The 20,016-nt window shown below is 37.3% G+C and overlaps 1 protein-coding gene across 3 annotated transcripts in view; it reads left to right on the forward strand.

Moving 5' to 3' along the window:
- The window catches only part of ETV1 (ETS variant 1), a 97,423-nt gene that overhangs the window by 37,344 nt on the left and 40,063 nt on the right, over positions 1-20,016 (forward strand). For all 3 annotated transcript variants that reach the window (XM_013963162.2, XM_013963163.2, XM_013963164.2), the window contains 2 exons: positions 14,514-14,643; positions 17,738-17,926. In XM_013963162.2, the coding sequence (XP_013818616.1) occupies positions 14,514-14,643; positions 17,738-17,926 (319 nt within the window). The remainder of the gene's footprint in view (positions 1-14,513; positions 14,644-17,737; positions 17,927-20,016) is intronic.

A 20,016-nucleotide genomic window follows, 5' to 3' on the forward strand; every position in this document is an offset into this window, starting at 1 on the left:
ACAAATTATAGAAAACTGCTGGTCTTTTTAGTAATTATTATTCTAAATTGATGACAGGCATATTAGTAATTGGCAGTCTTCTTTGGCAATGAAATACCATCTTACTTTTTTTTAATGTTGCTATGGTCTGTAGAGTAATTAATGTAAGTCGCTCAGTTGTGTCTGACTCTGTGCGACCCCATGGACTGTAGCCCACCAGGCTCCTCCATCCATGGGATTCTCCAGGCAAGAGTGCTGGGGTGGGGTGCCATTGCCTTCATTCTTTTCTATTGTCTATTGTCTGCTTCCTTTGTTTAATCAGTAGATTTCAAAGAATATATTAACCCCATTTTGAACCACTTGTTAGAGATCTAGTCTGCAGGGGTTGGCACTCTGGGGGTTGTTCTGGAGAGATGGAGGAGGCAGCAGTGCAGGATGGAAAGAGCCCACCCTTTTCTGTCCCTTCTATGAGAAGGACCTGTCTTCATGATCGCACCGTAGTGAGGACAGAGCACCCTTGGCGTCTGGATATTCTGGCCATCTGTCATGGCCACCCTCAGGACTTCTTCATGCTAGACTGAGAAACACCAGGTAGTGTGGGCATCTTCCAACTCAGCTAGGAATAATAATAGATCCTGCTCAGTCTTTTCCAAAAAAAGTGTGGTCCATTATTTGAAAGAAATCACAGAATTACAAGGTAAGGAAGTAATATTTATTTTTGTGATTTTATAGGGCTTAATGAGTAACCATATCAAAGCATAGTGGAACAATTTCTGCACAAGAGGTGTCTTCCATATTTATAAAGGTTTTAATTTGGTAATTGATGAAGGAGGGTGGTTTTTGAGGGGTGCAGGTTTGGGTGGCTATCTTGATTCAGAATGCCATTTCAATTTATTAGATCTGTTTCTCAAATAGCTGCAGCTTGTTCAGGTTTGATTCCTGCCAGCTGGATATGAAGTACTCTCTGTTTGGGCTCACTATATGGAATCTGTTTCCAAAAAAATAGTGTCGTGCTGCTTTCCATCTACTGGACCAGTAGGGGTAGGAAGATCTGATTTGAAGCCAGTGCAGAAAGCAAAACTGATTAGATTTGGATTGTTCTAACAGGAGGCCTTCTTTTCCCTGTTCTTACCCTTTTCCAGATGGAAGAACCAGTTTCCTTCCAGGGCACTTTCTCCTGGCAATTAGACTATGAAGATGAGGTTCATTTAGCACTACTACTGCTCAAGTACTATTATCTTAGGATTAGGCTTTAAAATTTAGAGGAATGAATCAACGCTGTTTGTCTAAGCCTTGTTTGTCTTTAATTTTCAATTAATGGTGCTTGTAATGCTTTTAAATTAGGAATATAACTTTTTATCTTTTGATCCTGCTTTTTGTTTTATTAATATATTAATAATAACATTACTTTCCATCATCAGCTGGAAAGTAGGTGGCCCATGAAATGCCTTTTAAAGCATCAGGCTTTTTAAAATGTTAACCATATGTTCACCTTTCTAATGTGCATTATGTACCCTCCCTTGAATATAGTAGATTACACCCAATTTTGCTTTTTCATAGTGATTAAGGCCCATTATGAATTCCAGTGACCACCGTTTGCTAAAATGCAGTAATGCCCTCAGTTATTATTGAGGTACTTAGAGCTGTGTGGCCTCAGAATTTTATGCCCTCTGAATTCTTATATCAAATCTTTAGATTTTTCTTAGATATTAGTGAACAGTTACTTATATCCAGAGTTACATTTTAGAACTACAAGGTTGCTTAGTTTGATACTTTCATTTGGAGATTAGGAACTGAAGCTCAGAGAGGTTGCAAAGTCTGCCTGGAATCACACAGCTAGGTAGCAGTGGGGTGGGAACTAGGTCCAGATTACTTGATTCCTCATCCAGTGCTCATTCTACCAGGCCATGCTGTTTGCTTTTTCCTTCTCTCAAGGTACCTTCCTCACAGATTCTCCTCCATGTACACATTTTTGCACTTAGTGAGTGGTTGACTTAATGTGAAATTGAAAACAAGATGAAATAGAAAAAGTAGTGCAGTAACACTCTGATGGCTGAAGTCCTGCTGCTGTCATCAGTCACTTTACTTCCTTGAGTTTCAGTTTATCCTCTGTGAAAAGAAGTGGTTGGAGTCATAATGGTAATAACTAACATTTCCTGAGTGCCTACCATTGCCAGGTACTTTTCGAAATTCTCCTGTGCATTACCTCATTGAATTCTCACACAAACTCCACGTAGCAGGTCTACGATAAGCCTCATATTACATAGGGAAAAACCAAATCTTGTAGTAGCTCCCTGGTTGACCAGAAGTCCTTCAACTAGTAAGTAGCAAAGCCAAGGTTCCACTCCATGCTCTTAGCCACCGCTGCTATGTTTCTGGATGATCTACATGCTCTCTTAGCTGTCGTGCCTTTGAATAATAACTATACCAATAGCAGATATTACTGAGTACTTAATGGCACCCCACTCCAGTACTCTTGCCTGGAAAATCCCAGGGACGGGGGAGCCTGGTGGGCTGCCGTCTGTGGGGTTGCACAGAGTTGGACACGACTGAAGTGACTTCGCAGCAGCAGCAGTACACACACTGCACATACTGTGTCCTATTTATTTAATCCTATCAGCAACTCCACGAGTCAGTTGCTGTTATCATGCCCATTTTCTATAGGAGAGTAAAGTGAAGCTCAGAGAAGCTTGCTCAGTTTTACTACTGGTAAGTCAAAGTGGTGGCAAACTTTGAAACCTGACAGATTGAAGTACCTGCTACCTTTGCCGCCATGCCTTATTGCCTGAGAAGGGTACTTGAGTACCTAAGCCTGAACGTGGTATGAGTTTTATATTATTTTTGCTGATTAGAGGTAATGTGTACGTGTCTGAGCACGTGCACATCCACATGTAGAAACACACTCACTAATGATTTCTTAGTTATGTGTTTGGTGAGGTGTAGAAAACACTCATGCCCAGTGTAGAAATGAGGGAAGTGAATTTAGTGCAGGAGATAATAGAGTGTGGAGTGGGAGCTATAGTGAGGACTGTGGCAAAGAGGAAAACACAGGTTCTGGCTGAAGAGGAAGCTGATAATGAGCTCAGTCAACTTTTGAGGCTGGAAAGTAGAATCAGTGTTGCTGGATATTGTATATTCTTTTTTTTCTAGAGAAGCCAGAGTTTTGGATTTTTAAACCAGAAAGAGATTTTGAAGCTGATTTTTAAATGATCTCAACTAACTGAAATTATCGGAAGCTCCTATGTGAATCAAATAGAAACCCTCTGGTTTAGACCATTAGTACTGCTAGGTAGATGAGTGATCTTCAGGTGAGAGAGAGTTGACTGCATCACAGTATCACCACTAATTTTAGAAGAGAGGATGGGTCCCATATCCAGAATACTTGTCCATCCTCTTCTGTCTGTTAAAATGGCATGATGGTACACTGTGATGTAGAGAGAGTTGAATTATGAACTGCACTTCTAAGAAATAACTGTCTTGTGAGGCTGTGGAACCTTGTCAGAAGGCTTTGCTCTGCAGACCCCCAGGATTCCTGGCTTCTGATTTTGGCTCTGTCCTCAGCACTGGTTTTCATGTCTGTAAACACCACACCTGATTCTGGATGGGGCCTTGAGGTGTGTGGAATGACTTCAGGGACTTTTATACACTCTGTCCTCTCTTTTGTTCAGATACGTACACCCCCTGGCAGGACCATTTAGGAATCCCTGCAGTGGAGTGTGTAGTCCCTATAACTGCTTGGAGTTTGTATTTAGGAGAAAAAAATAAAATCTGATTATTGTCCCCTTCTAAGAAATGTGTGGCTTCTCTGAGATTCAGTTCTGGTTTCCAAACTGCCCAGGAAGTTCCTTGCAGGTACTGAGTATTTACTTTCGGTAGCAATATAGGGATAGGTTAATGACTGTTTGTTTTCCTCCAGTGTGCTCCTCTTAGCACAGCGAGGCTTCTAGGTGATTTGCTCACTTCTTGTGTCTGTTACATTTTGGTAATTTTCATAATATTTCTAACGGTTTTTTAATTACTATATTTGTTATGGTGATCTGTGATCAGTGATCTTTGATGTTACTGTTGTAATTGCTTTGGCATTCTGTTTTTTAGCAAAAAAAAAAAAGTATTCTGTAATAAAAGAAGTAGGTCCTCTTTTTTATATTTTTACCCATTTCTGTTATTTAGTCACTAAGTTGTGTCCAGCTCTTTGTGACTCCATGGTCTGCAGCAAGCCAGATTTCCCTGTCCTTTACTGGTTCCCAGAGTTTGCTCAGATTCATATCCACTGAGTCGATGATACTGTCTAACCATCTCGTCTTCTGCCACCCTCTTCTCCTTTTGCGTTCAATCTTTCCCAGCATCAGGGTCGTTTCCAGTGAATCAGCTGTTTGGAAAAAAGTCATACCCATTGGGCATTCACTTATGATTCCTTTAGCACAGAGGTTTCTGGTAGAAATATCAGCTCAGTCCCTAAAACTTGATCACATATAATGTTTTCAATTCAATAATTCTGGGATCCATAACAAGGGGTGAAAATCTGCCTTAGTTCACCTTTGTGATTGTTACTGCCCAGAGTTATGTGTGCTGCCAATAACATCAAAGGACCAACTAGATATGGTGTCTAACCCCACTGATAATATTCCTTTATAAAAACAGAAAAAATACCCATCAACTTGCTGTGCTATGGTCTAAATTTTTGTCTCAGAAGTATTATAGGTGAATCTATTTCCAGATGCTGCAAATAACAGAAAATAATGGAAAACGGGAATCAGGGTCTCTGTCCTTAAAATGTGTTTCAGTTTGCATTTTGATAGCGGTTTAGAAATGTTATCGCTTGTTTTGTCACAGACATAATTCACATCTTTCTTCGGGTACTGTAAACAAGAGAAATGGTTTAATGGCCCCATAAAGGCACTCTGCTGATAGCTGAGATTAGGCCCTTTAGTAATGGATGTCAGTGTGTGTATGTGTGAGTGGTATGTGTCCGCAGTGGGGGTAGGGCGAGCTTGAAAGAGGTAAATGTACTGGAAAAGAATCTATGAGAGGCTTAGATGCAGCCGAAGTGCCTGCCGATTTTCTGTAAGTCTTGGAAGATGGATTTATTAAGCATGTAACACTATTGTCTTTATTTGTACACAAACGTTCGCCTTTGCTTCTGGAATTTAACCCTGTACTAATTGAGGTCATTGCCACCCATTTATCACTTGGAATTGGAATGATATTAACTTAAAGTGAATGCTTTTCATCTGGAGAGTGTATTCCCAACTACATATATTTATATAAAAGGCTACATGCATTTTTCATGCCATACTTGTACCTGGCCTTAAATAACCTAATTTATGTATACCATTTACTTTTTCCCCTTTTTACAGAGACTTTTTAAAAATTCACTGCCATAACCAAGTGAAATTTTTTTACAAGTGCTTTAGTGTCCACAGAATGATTTGTTTTGACTTTCTCAGTTATATTTTGTAAACAAGTATAGAAAACTCTCTGCATTATACATAACCATGGTCTAAGTAAATGCTTTGAAATTCCTCAAAGCACATAAATTTCTAGTGTTTTAGAGCCTCAATAATATGTCATTTTTTTCACTGTCATGTTTGTGTATATCCCTGTAAATTGGCCACACAGGGCTGTTTATCTGATTTGGAGAGTCAGAGTAAACACAGGGTTAATAAAGCAAACTCAAATGTCCCTTGTTAACTGACTTAGTGTACCCTAACACTAGGAGGTGTCACTATGCCATCCATCCACTTTTATATTTTCTTTTTTCTTTTTCTTTGCAGACCATAATCTAGAATAGGGATCAGCAACTTTTTTTTTTTTTTCCTGTAAAGGATCAGATGGTAAATGTTTTAGATTTGGTGGGTCAAAGGGTTTCTGTCATATTGTTACTCAATGTAGTCCTAGACTCTACGTAAATGAATGGGTGGAAAAGTGTTCCCATAAAACTTTATATTCCAGAACAGGTGGGAAACTGGATTGACCCATGGGCTGTGTGATTTGCCAACTCCTGTTCTAGAATACTGTTTTTTTCTTTTTGTTCAGTCGCCAAGTTGTATCCAACTCTGCCACTTAAGCACACTGGGCCTCCCTGTCCTTCACTGTCTCCTGGAGTTTGCCCAAGTTCAAGTCCATTGAATTGGTGATGCCATCCAACCATCTCATCCTTTATCACCCTCTTTTCCTTCTGCCTTCACTCTTTCCCAGCATCAGGGTCTTTTCCAATGAGTTGGCTCTTTGCATCAGGTGCCCAAAGTATTGGAGCTTCAGCCTCAGTATCAGTCCTTCCAGTGAATACTCAGGGTTGATTTACTTTAAGATGGATTGGTTTGATCTCCTTGCTGTCTGAGGGACTCTCAAGAAATTTGTTCAGTAGATCATTCTAAAAGAGATTTTTTTGAGCAGACCAGAAATCTCACCATCAAAATCAAGATTCTCATCAAGGCTCTAAACTCCCAGCTAATATTGATTCAAAAACTACAGATGTGATTCAAAGATGTAGTTTTATTTAGATAAGTATTTTAAAATGTGATGTGTTTCTCTTCCCAGGGTAATTGTGTTGTACTCACAGAAATTACTGCTGTATTTCACTTGCATATATGATAAGAGTTGGAAGGAAAGCAAAGTGAAAGGTCCCAGCTGAGACAACTTATCATTGTATTTGTGCTCACTGTCCACATAGAGAAGGGGACCCATCATTTGTGACATTTTGGTTATCAGAGTCACAGAGAAGCTTTAGTTGTTGGATAGCAATATTTTTCCTTCAGTGGAATATGAGTGGTGTGAATTTTTAAATGCCTTTGGTCCCAGCAATAAATTGAAAGAAGGCAGAATGCCTAAAAGCAAGCATGAATGCTCTGAGAATTGTTTTCATTTAGATGCAAGTGCCAAGAATATATTATTAAGGTTATGTATATAGAAATATGCATTGCATACACATGCATTAATCAAACTTGAAGACTGGCTGATATACTTATTAGAACTTTTCTTAAAATAAAAAGCAACGTTGTGAAACTCTAATTGGACTTCTATGAGCTCTTGATGGTAGGACTTACTGTTCAACTTCTTCTGTAACGCCACATGTCCTGTCCCTTAGCAAATGGCATAATGTCTAGGCCAGTAAATGGATGAATTAATGAAGAAATATATGCATAAAGAAACAACTGATATAGTTACAATGGTTCTCATGCATGATGGAAATCTTAAGTGTGCCTACACAAAGTAAATTTGAATTGTATAGTCAAGGGTTCAAGAGTTGCTGCCCAAAGCCCGAGGCTTTAATTCCTACCTGTAATAAATTAGTCCTAGGCTTTTAGTTAGGCATGAAGCATGCCTCTTTAAATTTTTTTTTCAAAATTGGAATGCTAATGTCCTTCTTGTCTTGAATGATGAGAATCCAGAGTTGTTGAAGATTCTTTGAAAACTTTATAATACTGTGTAAATTTGAGTTTTTTTAGGCTTTGTAAGAGTGTTTTCTCAGAGAAGGCAATGGCACCTCACTCCAGTACTCTTGCCTGGAAAATCCCATGGACGGAGGAGCCTGGTAGGCTGCAGTCTATGGGGTTGCTAAGGGTCAGACACGACTGAGCAACTTCACTTTCACTTTTCACTTTCATGCATTGGAGAAGGAAATGGCAACCCACTGCAGTGTTCTTGCCTGGAGAATCCCAGGGAAGGGGGAGCCTGATGGGCTGCCGGCTATGGGGTTGCACAGAGTTGGACACGACTGAAGTGACTTAGCAGCAGCAGCAGCAGCAGCAGCAGCAGCAGCAGCAGCAGCAGGAGTGTTTTCTATCACTGTTCCAAACTCAATGAGAGTTCAATATATTAAGATTAACACCAAAGTTAAGCATATTATCTTTCTTAAATTTACTTCATGTTCACTATAGAAATATAAATAAAAGCTGAAATCATAGATTTCATAGTTTATTGTCTGAACTAACATGAACCAGTCAATCATAATATGGTCTGTTTTCAGTTTAGTAGTACCAAAAAAAAAATACTTCAGGGTTATGATTGTTTAGGAAATTATTCTTCTATGAGCAAATAGTTAAATTCATTTTCTACATCAGTATTATAGATGTTCGCATATGACTTATCATATGTCTACCCTGAACCAAGGGGCTCCATGATGGGTTAGTGGTAAAGAATCCGCCTGCCAATTCAGGAGACTCAGGTTCAGTCCCGGAGTCAGGAAAATCCCCTGGAGAAGGAAATAGCAACCCACTTGAGTATTCTTGTCTGGGAAATCCTATGGACAGAGAAGCCTGGTGAGCTTTACAGTCCATGGGGTCACAAAAGGGTCGGACACAACTTTGTGACTAAACAACACCCTGAACCAAAGACTTGGTTGTATGCCAGCATTGTTGCATTTGGAGAGCCAAGGGCCCCACATTCTGTGCTCCAGGAGAATGATGACAGGAGTGTGCCTCTGGTCTAAAATGTGGGCAGGAAAAAAAATGGAAGCCAAGATGATGCCTCAGAGTACATTGTTCCAAAATGAAAACAATCGCTAATCTAGCAAATACTTTACAATGAATACCATAACCCCAAGTAAACTTTGTGAATTAAGAAGTGGTTAAGTTTATTTTGGAAGTGCATTTTTTAATGTCTTGGTATTTTGGAGCTCTTAAATTTAACCATTAGAGGAACTCAGTCATTGTAAGTCAGCCTTAAGATGTGGTTTTAAAGGTCAAGCCTCCATCAAAGCAAAAATGCAAGATGCATCTCTTGAGAGTTCTCTTGGCTTCTCCTCCTAAAAATCTGATTGTCCGGAGGAGTTGTAGGTCATAAAAGTTTGCATGGAAATGTGGTTGAGGAAGTCGGCAGATGAATGATATGAATTGTCTGAAGTCAGGGATACATTGGGAGCCATCACTGGTTTGTAAATGAAGTGAGGGAGTTAACTCTGTTGATGTGATACACTTGAAGAAGGAAAGATTCACTGTAATTAAAACTACAAACGATGATGGCTGTAGCCCTCTGTTGCCGACACAGGCAGGACAGTACCGTAAGCGAGATGAAATGTACCTAGCAGCCTCGGCAGCAGGCTGGAGCCATGTTCAGCGAAAGTAATTTAATTAGTGTTGATCATGACTGCAGATGATGGTGATTTGATAAGGAATAATTTAGTACTTAACAGCCTTTTACATGCACCAACTCCATGTGGGAAGGTAAAGCAAATTGCACAAAATGAACGTGCTGCTTCCACTTGTGCCCGTGCCAATGAGCTGGAAAACTGCCTGTTCGCAGACTCTCCGACTCTCAGCCTTGCGGTGAAATACCCAAACCCGGTCTCCCCTCTGGAAGGAATCTCTGTACTACCCTTACCGAAGAATAAAGAAGTCATTTTTGAGATCTGAGATCTCCAGGAAGCAGAAGACTGAAAATGAGGAAAATAAAGTTGCTTTGGTTCTTGTGCAAAAGATTGAAGATCTCAGGTTGGCTTTTTTCCTCCTCAATGCAGCAATTAAAAAAAAAAAAGCACCCTAGCATTTGGCTTATGATTAGAATAAAAAGTCATGGTTCCAAGAGCTCACAGCGATTTAAGAGGCCCACACACGGAGAGAGTACAGGAGCCCTAAACCTCTTGGAGAACCTGTGAGAATCCTTGAGTGTTGGCATCTAACAAAAAGGAAGACATTGTTTGACTTCATTTTTTAAAAAATCTTTTCAAGTCTTGAACCTGTTTCAGGGCAGCGTACACTGGATCCAAGTGTTGCCAAGATCATTGTGGATCTGAAATTTGTCTGGTTATGAGAATCACCTAGGAAATTTTCAAAGATAATGCTGATCTGTATACCAGCCGTAGTGAAGCAGAGTTCCTGGGAACGGTGTATGAGTTTGCTAGAGTCACCGTTTTCGTTGTTGTTTAATCACTGAGTCATGTCTGATTCTTTTGTGACCCCATGGACTGTAGCCCACCAGGCTCCTCTGTCCATTGGATTTCCTAGGCAAGAATACTGGAGTGGGTTGCCATTTCCTATTCCTGGGGATCTTCCCCACCCAGGGGTCCAACCCGCATCTCCTGCTGGGCAGGGAGATTCGTTTCCACTGAGCTCCCAGTGAAGCCCAGGGCTGCCATTACAAAGTATCATAAACTAGGTGGCTTAAAAAGTGGAAATTTATTGTCTCACAACTCTGGAAACCAGGAGTCTGAGATGAAAGTGTTTGCAGGGTTCTGATGGCTATGAGAGAGAGAGTGTTCTTTGCCTCTTCCCTAGATTATGGCAGTTTGCAGGCAATTTTGGCAATTCTTGGCTTGAAGAAGCATCAGTCTAAACTCTGCCTTCATTTCGCATGGTATTTTCACTGTGTTTCTCTGTCCTAATGCCCTGTTTGTATGAGGACACCAGTAATGCTAGATTAGATTCCACTCTAAGGACCTATCTTAACTAGTTTTCCAAATAAGGTAATGTCTGAGATAGGACTTCAAGTTAAAATTTGGAGGGGACACAGTTGAACTAATGACATATGGAATATTAGAATCCCTGTTTTTGTTTTGTTTTGTTTCAAAATTTCCCTGAGTACTTTGATGATTGGCCACCTTCGGGGATCCTCTGTTTAGGGATCAGCTTCCCTCTGAGTACACGTTGGGTGTCCTTATGTTCTTTCTTCTATGATCACTCCAAGAAGTTCTTGGGGCCAGCCTGAACGCTCCAGATGGTGTATCTACAAGGAAGAGTTATGCTTTTTTGCTTCTAGGTTGATATTAATGGACATTTTGATAGAAGGCTACTGTCCTGCTAGGAATCTTTCCTGATGGTACCCCAGAGTTGTCATCCCTCTTCTGATTCATCTGGAATTATTTATCCTGTGAAGTTGAAGCACATTATCAGATGTCTCTACTGGAACAGGAGGCCAGGCATTTTCAAACATGTCAATTTGTAGAGCATTGCTTGATGTTTCTCATATTTTTAAACCTTTTTCTGGAGCAAAACATTTATCTCAATGTAAAAATCGTAAGTGTATAACTTGGTGAATTTTACATATGTATATACTCGTAATCACTGCACACAGCAAATATAAAATATTTACAGCTCTGTAGAGAATCCACCTGCTAGTGCAGGAGATGCAGATTTAATTCCCAGGTGGGAGAGAACCCTGGAAAAGGGAATGGCAACCCACTCTAGTATTCTTTCCCGGAAAACTCCACGGACACAGGGGCCAGGCAGGATATATTCCATGGGGTTGAGAAGCAATCGGACATGACTTCGTGACTAAACATCAGCATTAGATTACTAGATCCCTCTCCGTCGTTAATACTCCCATCCACCAGCGGAAGATTCTTTCACTATCAGGGTGGTCTGTTCTTCAAATTCCTTTACTACATACTCTTTTGTGCTTGTCTTCTTTTACTCAGCTTACCATCTGAGAGATGTTCTATGTGTCACCAGTGTGTTCCTTGTTATTCTTGCAGAGTATTTCACTGTATGAATAAGCCACACATTATTTATCCCATTTTTCTGCTAATGAACTTTGGAATTTTTCCAGTTTTGATAGTATGAGTAAAGCTGCTATGAATATGTCCTTTTGGTGAACTTATTCAGTCCTTTCTCTTTGGTATCCACCTAAGAGAGTCATTACTAGATCATAGGGGAGGTTTATATAAAGACTTGGTTGATACTGCCAAAAAGTTTTCCAGAGTGTTTGTATGTGTGTACGTGTGAGTTTATACTCTCAGTAGCATATATTTAGAAGTTATTGCTTTAGGTCTTCTTCATGTCAATGTCAATGCGAATCTTTAGCCATCCTAGTCGGTATGATGTGACTTTATTTGCAATTCCTTGATGAGTAAAGATGAATACCTTTTCATATATGTTCATTTTGTTGCTCATTTATTTTTCTATTTGGATATCTTCTTTTACAAACTGCCTATTTGAATCTTTTGCCCAATTTTAATTGAGTTGTTTCTTTTCTCTCTCTGTAACAATTTTTATTAGGTTGAGTATGATATCTTTGATCTTTCTATAGCAAGTAATTTCTTGGTGTGTATAGCTTAGTGTCTTGAGGAAGAGACGTTCTTAATTTCAATGAAGCCTAACTCATAGATTATTTTCTTTTATGGTTAATGCCTTTGCATCCTGTTCACTAATCCTTTCCTACCTCGTGGTCCCAAAGACTTTAAAACATAGTAATGTTGAATATAGTAGTCTCTGATAATGTCTGATATTTTGATAAATATGATCAACTTTGCATTGTACTGCTAATTTATTAGCTTTTGAGGTCTTATCCATTTTATTCATACAAATTAGTTCTGATCTCTCAGGTATGATTTGAATTCCTTTGTTGGTACTGTTTTTTCTTAGGAAAATATAAAACCCAATACTTAATCTAAAGTGCTGAACTTAAGGTATGCACATTTTGTTGTACATGTTCAAGTAAGTCATAAAGAGTTGAAACCTATTTGTTAAGAAAGAAGCAAATGCGTGATTAATATATTACAAGATTTCATTATGTAGTATGTATCATTCTAAGAAGTAGCATGTACACACACATACACATGCAGAGGGAAAAAAATTTCTTAAAGGATACTACTTTAAATCCTTTGTGTTTTTGTTTCATAATTTAAAAACATTTTATCTTGTAAATTTAGAATTTAGATAAAAGTAAAGAGAATAATGTAATGAACTCCCACTGACCCATCAGTCTGCTTTTAACATTTATCAACATTTTTCTATTTGATTCTTCCCCTACACATCTTTTTCTAGATTATTTTAATGAAATTCCAGGACTTATTTTTTTATCTGTAAATATTTTATGAAGCTTTAGCTTTAAACCTTTTTTTTTTGGAAGAACTGCCATTTCATTATCACAGTCAACAAAATTAACAATAATTTCTTACCTAGTCCACATTAAAATGTCTTACTCATTGGAAAGTTGTCTCTTTTAGTTGTTCAAATCAGAATCCAAGCAAGTCCTCATGTTATGAAGTGATTCCTGAGGTTGTTAAGGCTCTTTCATCCTAGCATTTTATAAATTATAACTTTCTGACTTGGTAAAGTTAATGAACAGATGTACCATTTGCATATGAAAACATACATAATTTTCCCTTTGTTTCTGTTCCTCTGACTCTCTACTCTGAGTAGGTATATTAAACACACATTAAATTAGAAAAAATACTTTGAAATAGATCACTCAGTGAAATAATTGTATTATTATTTATTAAATTTTCCTTAGACAACTAATTTAGGTGACAAATTTGTTTTCCACAGTGCTTCAGATGTTTCTTTAATATCACTGAACATTTCAGTCAAAATTATGTGCTTATATTAACAAATTTATTTTCTTGGAGCTTGATAGTTCTTGATATCAATTTCTTATACTAAAATTATATGACATTCAAGCTAGTACAAGTTTATAATGCTGTGATGTTATGATCAAGATTGAATGGCATCATAAACCACAGTTTCTCTTCTCTTCGTTTATAGTATACGTACTTAATATTTTGTATTTTAATCTTAGGTTTTACAGAGTTGGGATAACTATCCACAGCGCGTCCTTCTTGGGCTTATCCTTGATTATTCATGCCTGTGTATATTGTATGAAACTAAAATTCATTCTCATGTCTGTTTTTCCTCTTATCTTTTAATTTATTTTGCCATTTTTACTAAAACTTCAGTTATTCTGAGGATCTCTAGTATATTTTTTCAGCTTCATTTAAAATAACAAAAATATATATTTTTGTTTTTATTTTTATTTTATTTTTTGGTTTGAGAGATATGATTCAAACCTAAATATACATGTTTCTGGATATTTTATGATATTATCTTTACATTATATTGAACAGTAATGACATGACGATGTCATATGAAAAAGGAAAAGCTATCATTTCATATAGAATAATTGCTTTATGGTCATAATATACAAAAGATAACTTTAATGTATTTCTCACAATGTATCTTCACACTTCTCTTAAGTAGTTAGACAAGTACTTTTATCTGTAGTTTAATATATAAGCACTGGCCACAGAGATGTGGAGTTTTCATCCTTTTGTCCAAAGTATTATCAGTTACCCTAAGAACGGCAGCTGGGGTTTCTTCGTCATAGTTCAGTTTTTATTCCATTAAACCATTACTATTAAAACACTTGAAATATTTTCCTTTCAGTTAATTCTTAAAATTATGCTCCTATTTTCAGTTAATTCTTGAATAATCAGTTGTGTGTGTGTGTGTGTGTGTGTGTGTGTGTGTTCCTGCTTGGTAAACTTGCTGAAATATTTTCAAGCTTATTTTCTGAAAACTGAACTTCTCATTTTGTTAGTGCCAGCTAAGCCAGTTACAAGTAGTTCATTTCACTTTAAGTAATGAGAAAGTTTAAGCATGCATTTTGTTTTACAATAAAAGCAAACAATGATATATGGAGAGTATATAAGATTCTCCAGAATCTTTTCTTGCATGAAATTTGTCCAGTGTGATTTTTCTTATGTATGAGAGTTAATATGAAATGTTAGTGACATTTTAACCAAGAGGGATAGAACAGGTTAGTGTACTTAATTCCTAACAGGATTTCATTTTTGTGGGTATTTTTGTTTTGTTTTCTAGTGGCTTTTCATGGCCTCCCACTGAAAATCAAGAAAGAACCCCACAGTCCATGTTCAGAACTCGGCTCTGCCTGCAGTCAAGAACAGCCCTTTAAATTCAGCTATGGAGAAAAGTGCCTGTACAATGTCAGGTAAAGTAATTGAGTGTATAGCGAGCGCCTGATGGTTCTTACTGAAACACAAATTTACCATAATATAAAATCTCAAGTCGTATTTTATAAGAGTTACATCTTCAGCATGTAACGAACTAATTAGGTCACGTGTTGAGCAGAACTCAAAAGGACCATTTACTGTCTGATCATATACTTCTAGAATCATTTTAAAGCCGTAATTTTTATCCAGATCATGAGCTGCTTTTCCACAACTGTTAGGGGATGCATCCTGAGATTGTAAAGAGGGTCTTAGGTGGCATGAGCTTGTACCGAAAGTTCAGTTCTCATTAGAAAGAATGCATTATGCACTTTAGAGTTTGTAGGGGGAAAACAGTGAAGCATTTGGCAGGTCTGAACAGTACATTAGTTATCTGACAGGCTTTGCAGATGATCTCGAAGATGCATTCACGGACAGTTGTAGTAAACTTAGAATTTTATAAGGCTTAGCAGAGGCTATTATCTGTTTAAAACCCAGTTGTTCCTTCTGATGATAATAAAGGGTGGAGCAGTAGAAGTACATTGTTCCTCTGTTGGAAAATTTGATAACATGTATGTTCATTAAAAACCCTTCACAGTAAATTGCATTCTGCTACTTTTCATATTGGCCCCTAATTGCATAAGGAAAAAGTTGGCTCTGTATATTGTATGTTATTACTCTCAATTACAGTAGAGACTTAGTCCTTTAAAGGAGTTAGTTTAGAAACGTATAAAAATGATTACAAGTATTTGCGGTCTTATAAATTATGTTGATTCAAGTTCATAATGCATTATGATTCAGAGGCGTCTTCTGTTGCCTCAGATGATTTTTTTTTACCTATACTCTGTTGTTTCCTTCTGCAGGATAATTTTATTTTTTTTCCATTCTTTAAATCGAAGGATAGCTGAAGGTTAGAGGTGTACAATATAGTGATTCACAATATTTAAAGTTATTCTCCACTTATAGTTATTATAAAATACTGGCTACGCTGCCAGTGTTGTACAGTATGTTCTTATAGATTATTTTACTCCTAGTAATTTGTACCTCTTAATCTCCTACCCTATATTGCTCTTCCTGCTTCCCTCTACCCACTGGAAAGCATTCACTTGTTCTTTCCATCTGTGAGTCTTCCTCCTTTTTGTTACATTCACTAGTTTGTTTTTTAAGATATTTAAGATTAAAAAAACTTTGATTTGTACAGTTTCATGGTACCTGACCAGTGCTTGGATATTTCATTACTATTTGTTCTTGCAAACTTGTCTTCAACATCCTCTTTCCTAGATGGTTCACCAGAGTCTGAAATGATGACAGTGGTTCAGTTGAACTGCAAAGCTTTTATAAAATATATCTCTTATAGAAGCCTACTATTAAAAGCATGCTGAGTTCAGATAAAACAGTATTGATCAATCTGAGTTTTATTTTATCACATTTTTAATTTTTGCATTTTCCCCTTATGAATACTATGTATCCACAGAATAATTACTTAGCATATTGGAGAATTTTTAATTAATAAACCAAAATGGTATAGAATTGTCATTGCATTTTAGCATTGATCAGAAGTGTGATTATAGAAGAACTATTGCTTTATAGACATATTTAAAAAAAACGACATCTGACTTTCATAAATTAACGGTAGAATTACCTGTATATTTTGAGATTCTTCTTGAAGGACAATAATTCCTACAGTGATTTATTGGATTAATTCTGTTTTTTTCCATTTCTATATGAACAGTGTAACTCAGTATAGCATTTTATGAGAAAAAAGTAATATCCTAGGACAGAAGATGTATCATTATTTTTCACATGGGAATGAGACAGGTGAACCATTTTATAACAGAAGTACGTTCTCGTTCAGAAATATTGGTAAAGGAAACAGGTGGAACCAAATAGTGTGAGTTTGTGGACTTTGCTGTAAAGGAAGAAAGACTTATGGAGCCCATACTCCTCTACTTCTGTAGTTTCATGCGTGGATGTAATTCTTTTGTATGGATGGAGCAACAGGAATTACATAAGTCAATTTTTTTTAAGTTTCTTTTTTAAAGAAAAAATATACTGGCGAATGCTTTTTATCTTAAAAGGAAACCAAGTATTTTAACCTAGATATTTTTTTGTTCAGAAACTTAAATATAATTTGTTTTCAATAAAGTATTTTTAGATTAGAAGAATTAGTTAAATCATATCCCTGAGAACCATGCTAAAGACTGGAACTTAAATTCATAATGTGTATAAAAACAAGCTTACTCATTTTATTCTTTTGTAATTATGTTTAGAAGTTAGACTGTGATAACAGGATTTTATTCTTAAGAACATTATCTTGTGCCTATTCTTATGCTCCAAGAAGGTTTAAATATATCAGAGACATTTTAATTTGCCTCATAAATCTTTATTATCTCATGTGAGGAAGTTAATGCCAGGCATCATTTATTTTACACTAAAAGAATGAAAATAAGGCAAAAGCATCGGCTTCTTAGAATTCTACAACAAATAAAGGTGAGTCCGGTATGATCTGCATCTCCTTAAACTGATACAACTTCTTATTCTAAAGTCTTCTGTATTGTAGAAGAATTATAATATCAGAAATATTTAATGATCTAGAAAAGATCTATGAAGCTTGCTTAAGGAGACATGTTAACAACAGATGGTAATAGGGACTTCCCTGATAGTTCCGTGGTTAAAACTCCACACTTCCAATGCAGGGAGCATAAGTTTGATCCCTCGTAGGAGCCTGCATGTCTCACAGTGTGGTCAAAAAAAAAAAAAAAAAAAAAAACAACGAAGAATGGATGGAAATATTGTCACTGCTTTTGCTGACAGAGATTTTCCTTATGTTATGTTGTTTGTATATGTATTAAAAATAGATGTTTTATTTTTATGCTGTTTCCAAGTGATCTATTATCCTATTTTCTGTTTAAGTGTGTGGCTGTTTTGATGATTACATGTTTTCAAACTGCAAAAACCAAAAGCCATACCATTCTGAGCTTCCTTAGGACTTTAGCCTGAAATATTTTTTTCTTTCCTTGAACTGTTTGGCAGGGGGACGGAGTTTTAGTTTTTCCCAAGAAACACACGTTCTCTTTTCTCTTGTCTCCTGGGTAGTGCCTATGATCAGAAGCCACAAGTGGGAATGAGGCCCTCCAACCCCCCAACACCATCCAGCACTCCAGTGTCCCCCCTGCACCATGCATCTCCCAACTCAACTCATGCTTCAAAGCCTGACCGCGCCTTCCCAGCTCACCTCCCTCCATCGCAGCCCATCCAAGACAGCAGCTACCCCATGGATCACAGGTAAAGTGCAAGTACCTTATAAAAAAAGTTTGTTGAAATATAGTTGATTTACAATGTGTGTGTTAGTTTCTGCTATACAGCAAAGTGAATCAGTTATACGTATATCTACTCTTTTTTAGATTCTTTTCCCATATAGGTTACTACAGAATATTGAGTAGAGTTTCCTGTGCTATGAAATATATCCTTATTAGTTATCTATTTTGTCAATGGTAGTGTGCATATGTCAATCCCAATCTCGCAATTTATTCCTCCCTACCCCTTTTCCCTTGGTAACAGGAAGTACCATTTAAAAAAAAAACACAAAGCAAAACTGTTTTTAGCATTCTTGGAAGAAATTCCTTTTACTGCTTCCTAGAACCTATAGTAAATTCAAGGCGAGTGTATTAATTTTGCACATCTGTGCAAAATATTTTTAGAGTTTGCTCTGTCTTTAGCTATAAATAATTTGTGGAGAAGGTCATTTGTAAACATTCCTTTATAAACATTTAAATTGGTTGCTAAAATGGAAAATTAATCTATATACTGACATTTGAACATTTTCCTTTCTCTTTGCTTGAATTAAATTGCTTCACTTAAACTTTAAATCAGATCATCCCATTTTTATGAGCATATGTGTGTACTTGTAAAATAAAGTTAGGAGACTAATTTTAGTAGATGGCTTATGGAATTAGGTTCTTTACCTTAGACTGACTGGTTTAGCTGTACATAGTTTTGCAGAAGAGAACTCATATGATAGAACTCTCTTTCCTGCCTTCCAAGTGATGGATATTTAATGTCAGTAGATGCATGACCCTGAACACTGAGAATATAACATTAAAGTGATAGAGACTGAATTAGTATTACTTAGAAAGGAACAAGGCAAGACATAACGTAGAGCTAGAGAATATGCTATGTCAGGTAGTTCTCAACTCTTAGAGATTTAAAAATTTGTGTTTAAATAAAATATTGAAGGGCCGTTAGAGGCCTTAATAATACAACTTAAAAACACAGTTCAGTTGTATATAGCATTTATTTTTTTCCCCTTCTACCCTGTACTTATGTTGAACGAGTGGTGTGTTGGTAAATGGTTAACAATAGGATCTATGGAAGAAAACCCAAAAGACTTTGATCTGTAGCACTTGATGAGTCTGTGAGGTAAATATTGCCCCCATGGCAGATTCCAAGCTATCAATATGACCACCCTGAATGTGGAATTGGAAAGAGATGTATAGTAACATGCCATGAAATAGTAGTATTTCTACCAAACAGATAAAACAGGCATAATCTCAAGAGCATGATTAGTATGATGTTGTTCAGTTGCTCAGTTCTGTTTGACTCTTTGCGACCCCATGGGCTGCAGCACACCAGGCTCCTCTGTCCATGGAATTCTCCAGGCAAGAATACTGGAGTGGGTTGCCACTCCCTTTCCCAGAGGATCTTCCCAACCGAGGGGTCGAACCCAGGTCTCCTGCATTGCAGGCAGATTCTTTACCTTCTGAGCCACCAGAGAACCCCAAATTTAACAGTAAGCCTGTGCAAAGGGGTTCTGACACAGCATTTTAAAAATAATTCAGCCAAAGGAATCCTCCAGATCAGCAAAGAAAACCCAAAGATGGGCCACTGGCAACTTTCTGAAAATAAGGGAATCCTCAGATCTGCTTTTTATAGACTATTTAATGGGACTCAATCTCAAATTTAGTCACTCTTCTGATATGGAAGGATAAGATGAAAGCATTCTTTCCAGCATGAAACCAAGTAATAATGTTTCTACCTTGGTTTCCATCCCTGTGTCCTCTTGTGCTTTGGTTATGAAACGCTGTCCATTATCTTTTGCTTCTCACCCTGTGGACCTGAGACTTTCTCAGAGTGTAATGGTATGAGCATCTGTGTAAACAGTTTTGTAAATACAGATGAAAGAAATCTTATTGCCGGGTGGGCCATTAAACAGATGCACATTGTGTAGGACTGATGGGGGGATAGAGAGGACGATGCAGAAAAAAGCAAGTTTTGTTTTGTCTACTTCTGGAGACTTCCCAGAGTTCTTGGTACCAAGTCTCTCACCCCTCAGACGAGGGTCAGAATTAGAGGCGGTACGGTTGGCGCTCTCTGAA

The sequence above is a fragment of the Capra hircus genome, chromosome 4 (genome assembly GCF_001704415.2).
Source record: "Capra hircus breed San Clemente chromosome 4, ASM170441v1, whole genome shotgun sequence".
NCBI classification, from domain to species: Eukaryota; Metazoa; Chordata; class Mammalia; order Artiodactyla; family Bovidae; genus Capra; species Capra hircus.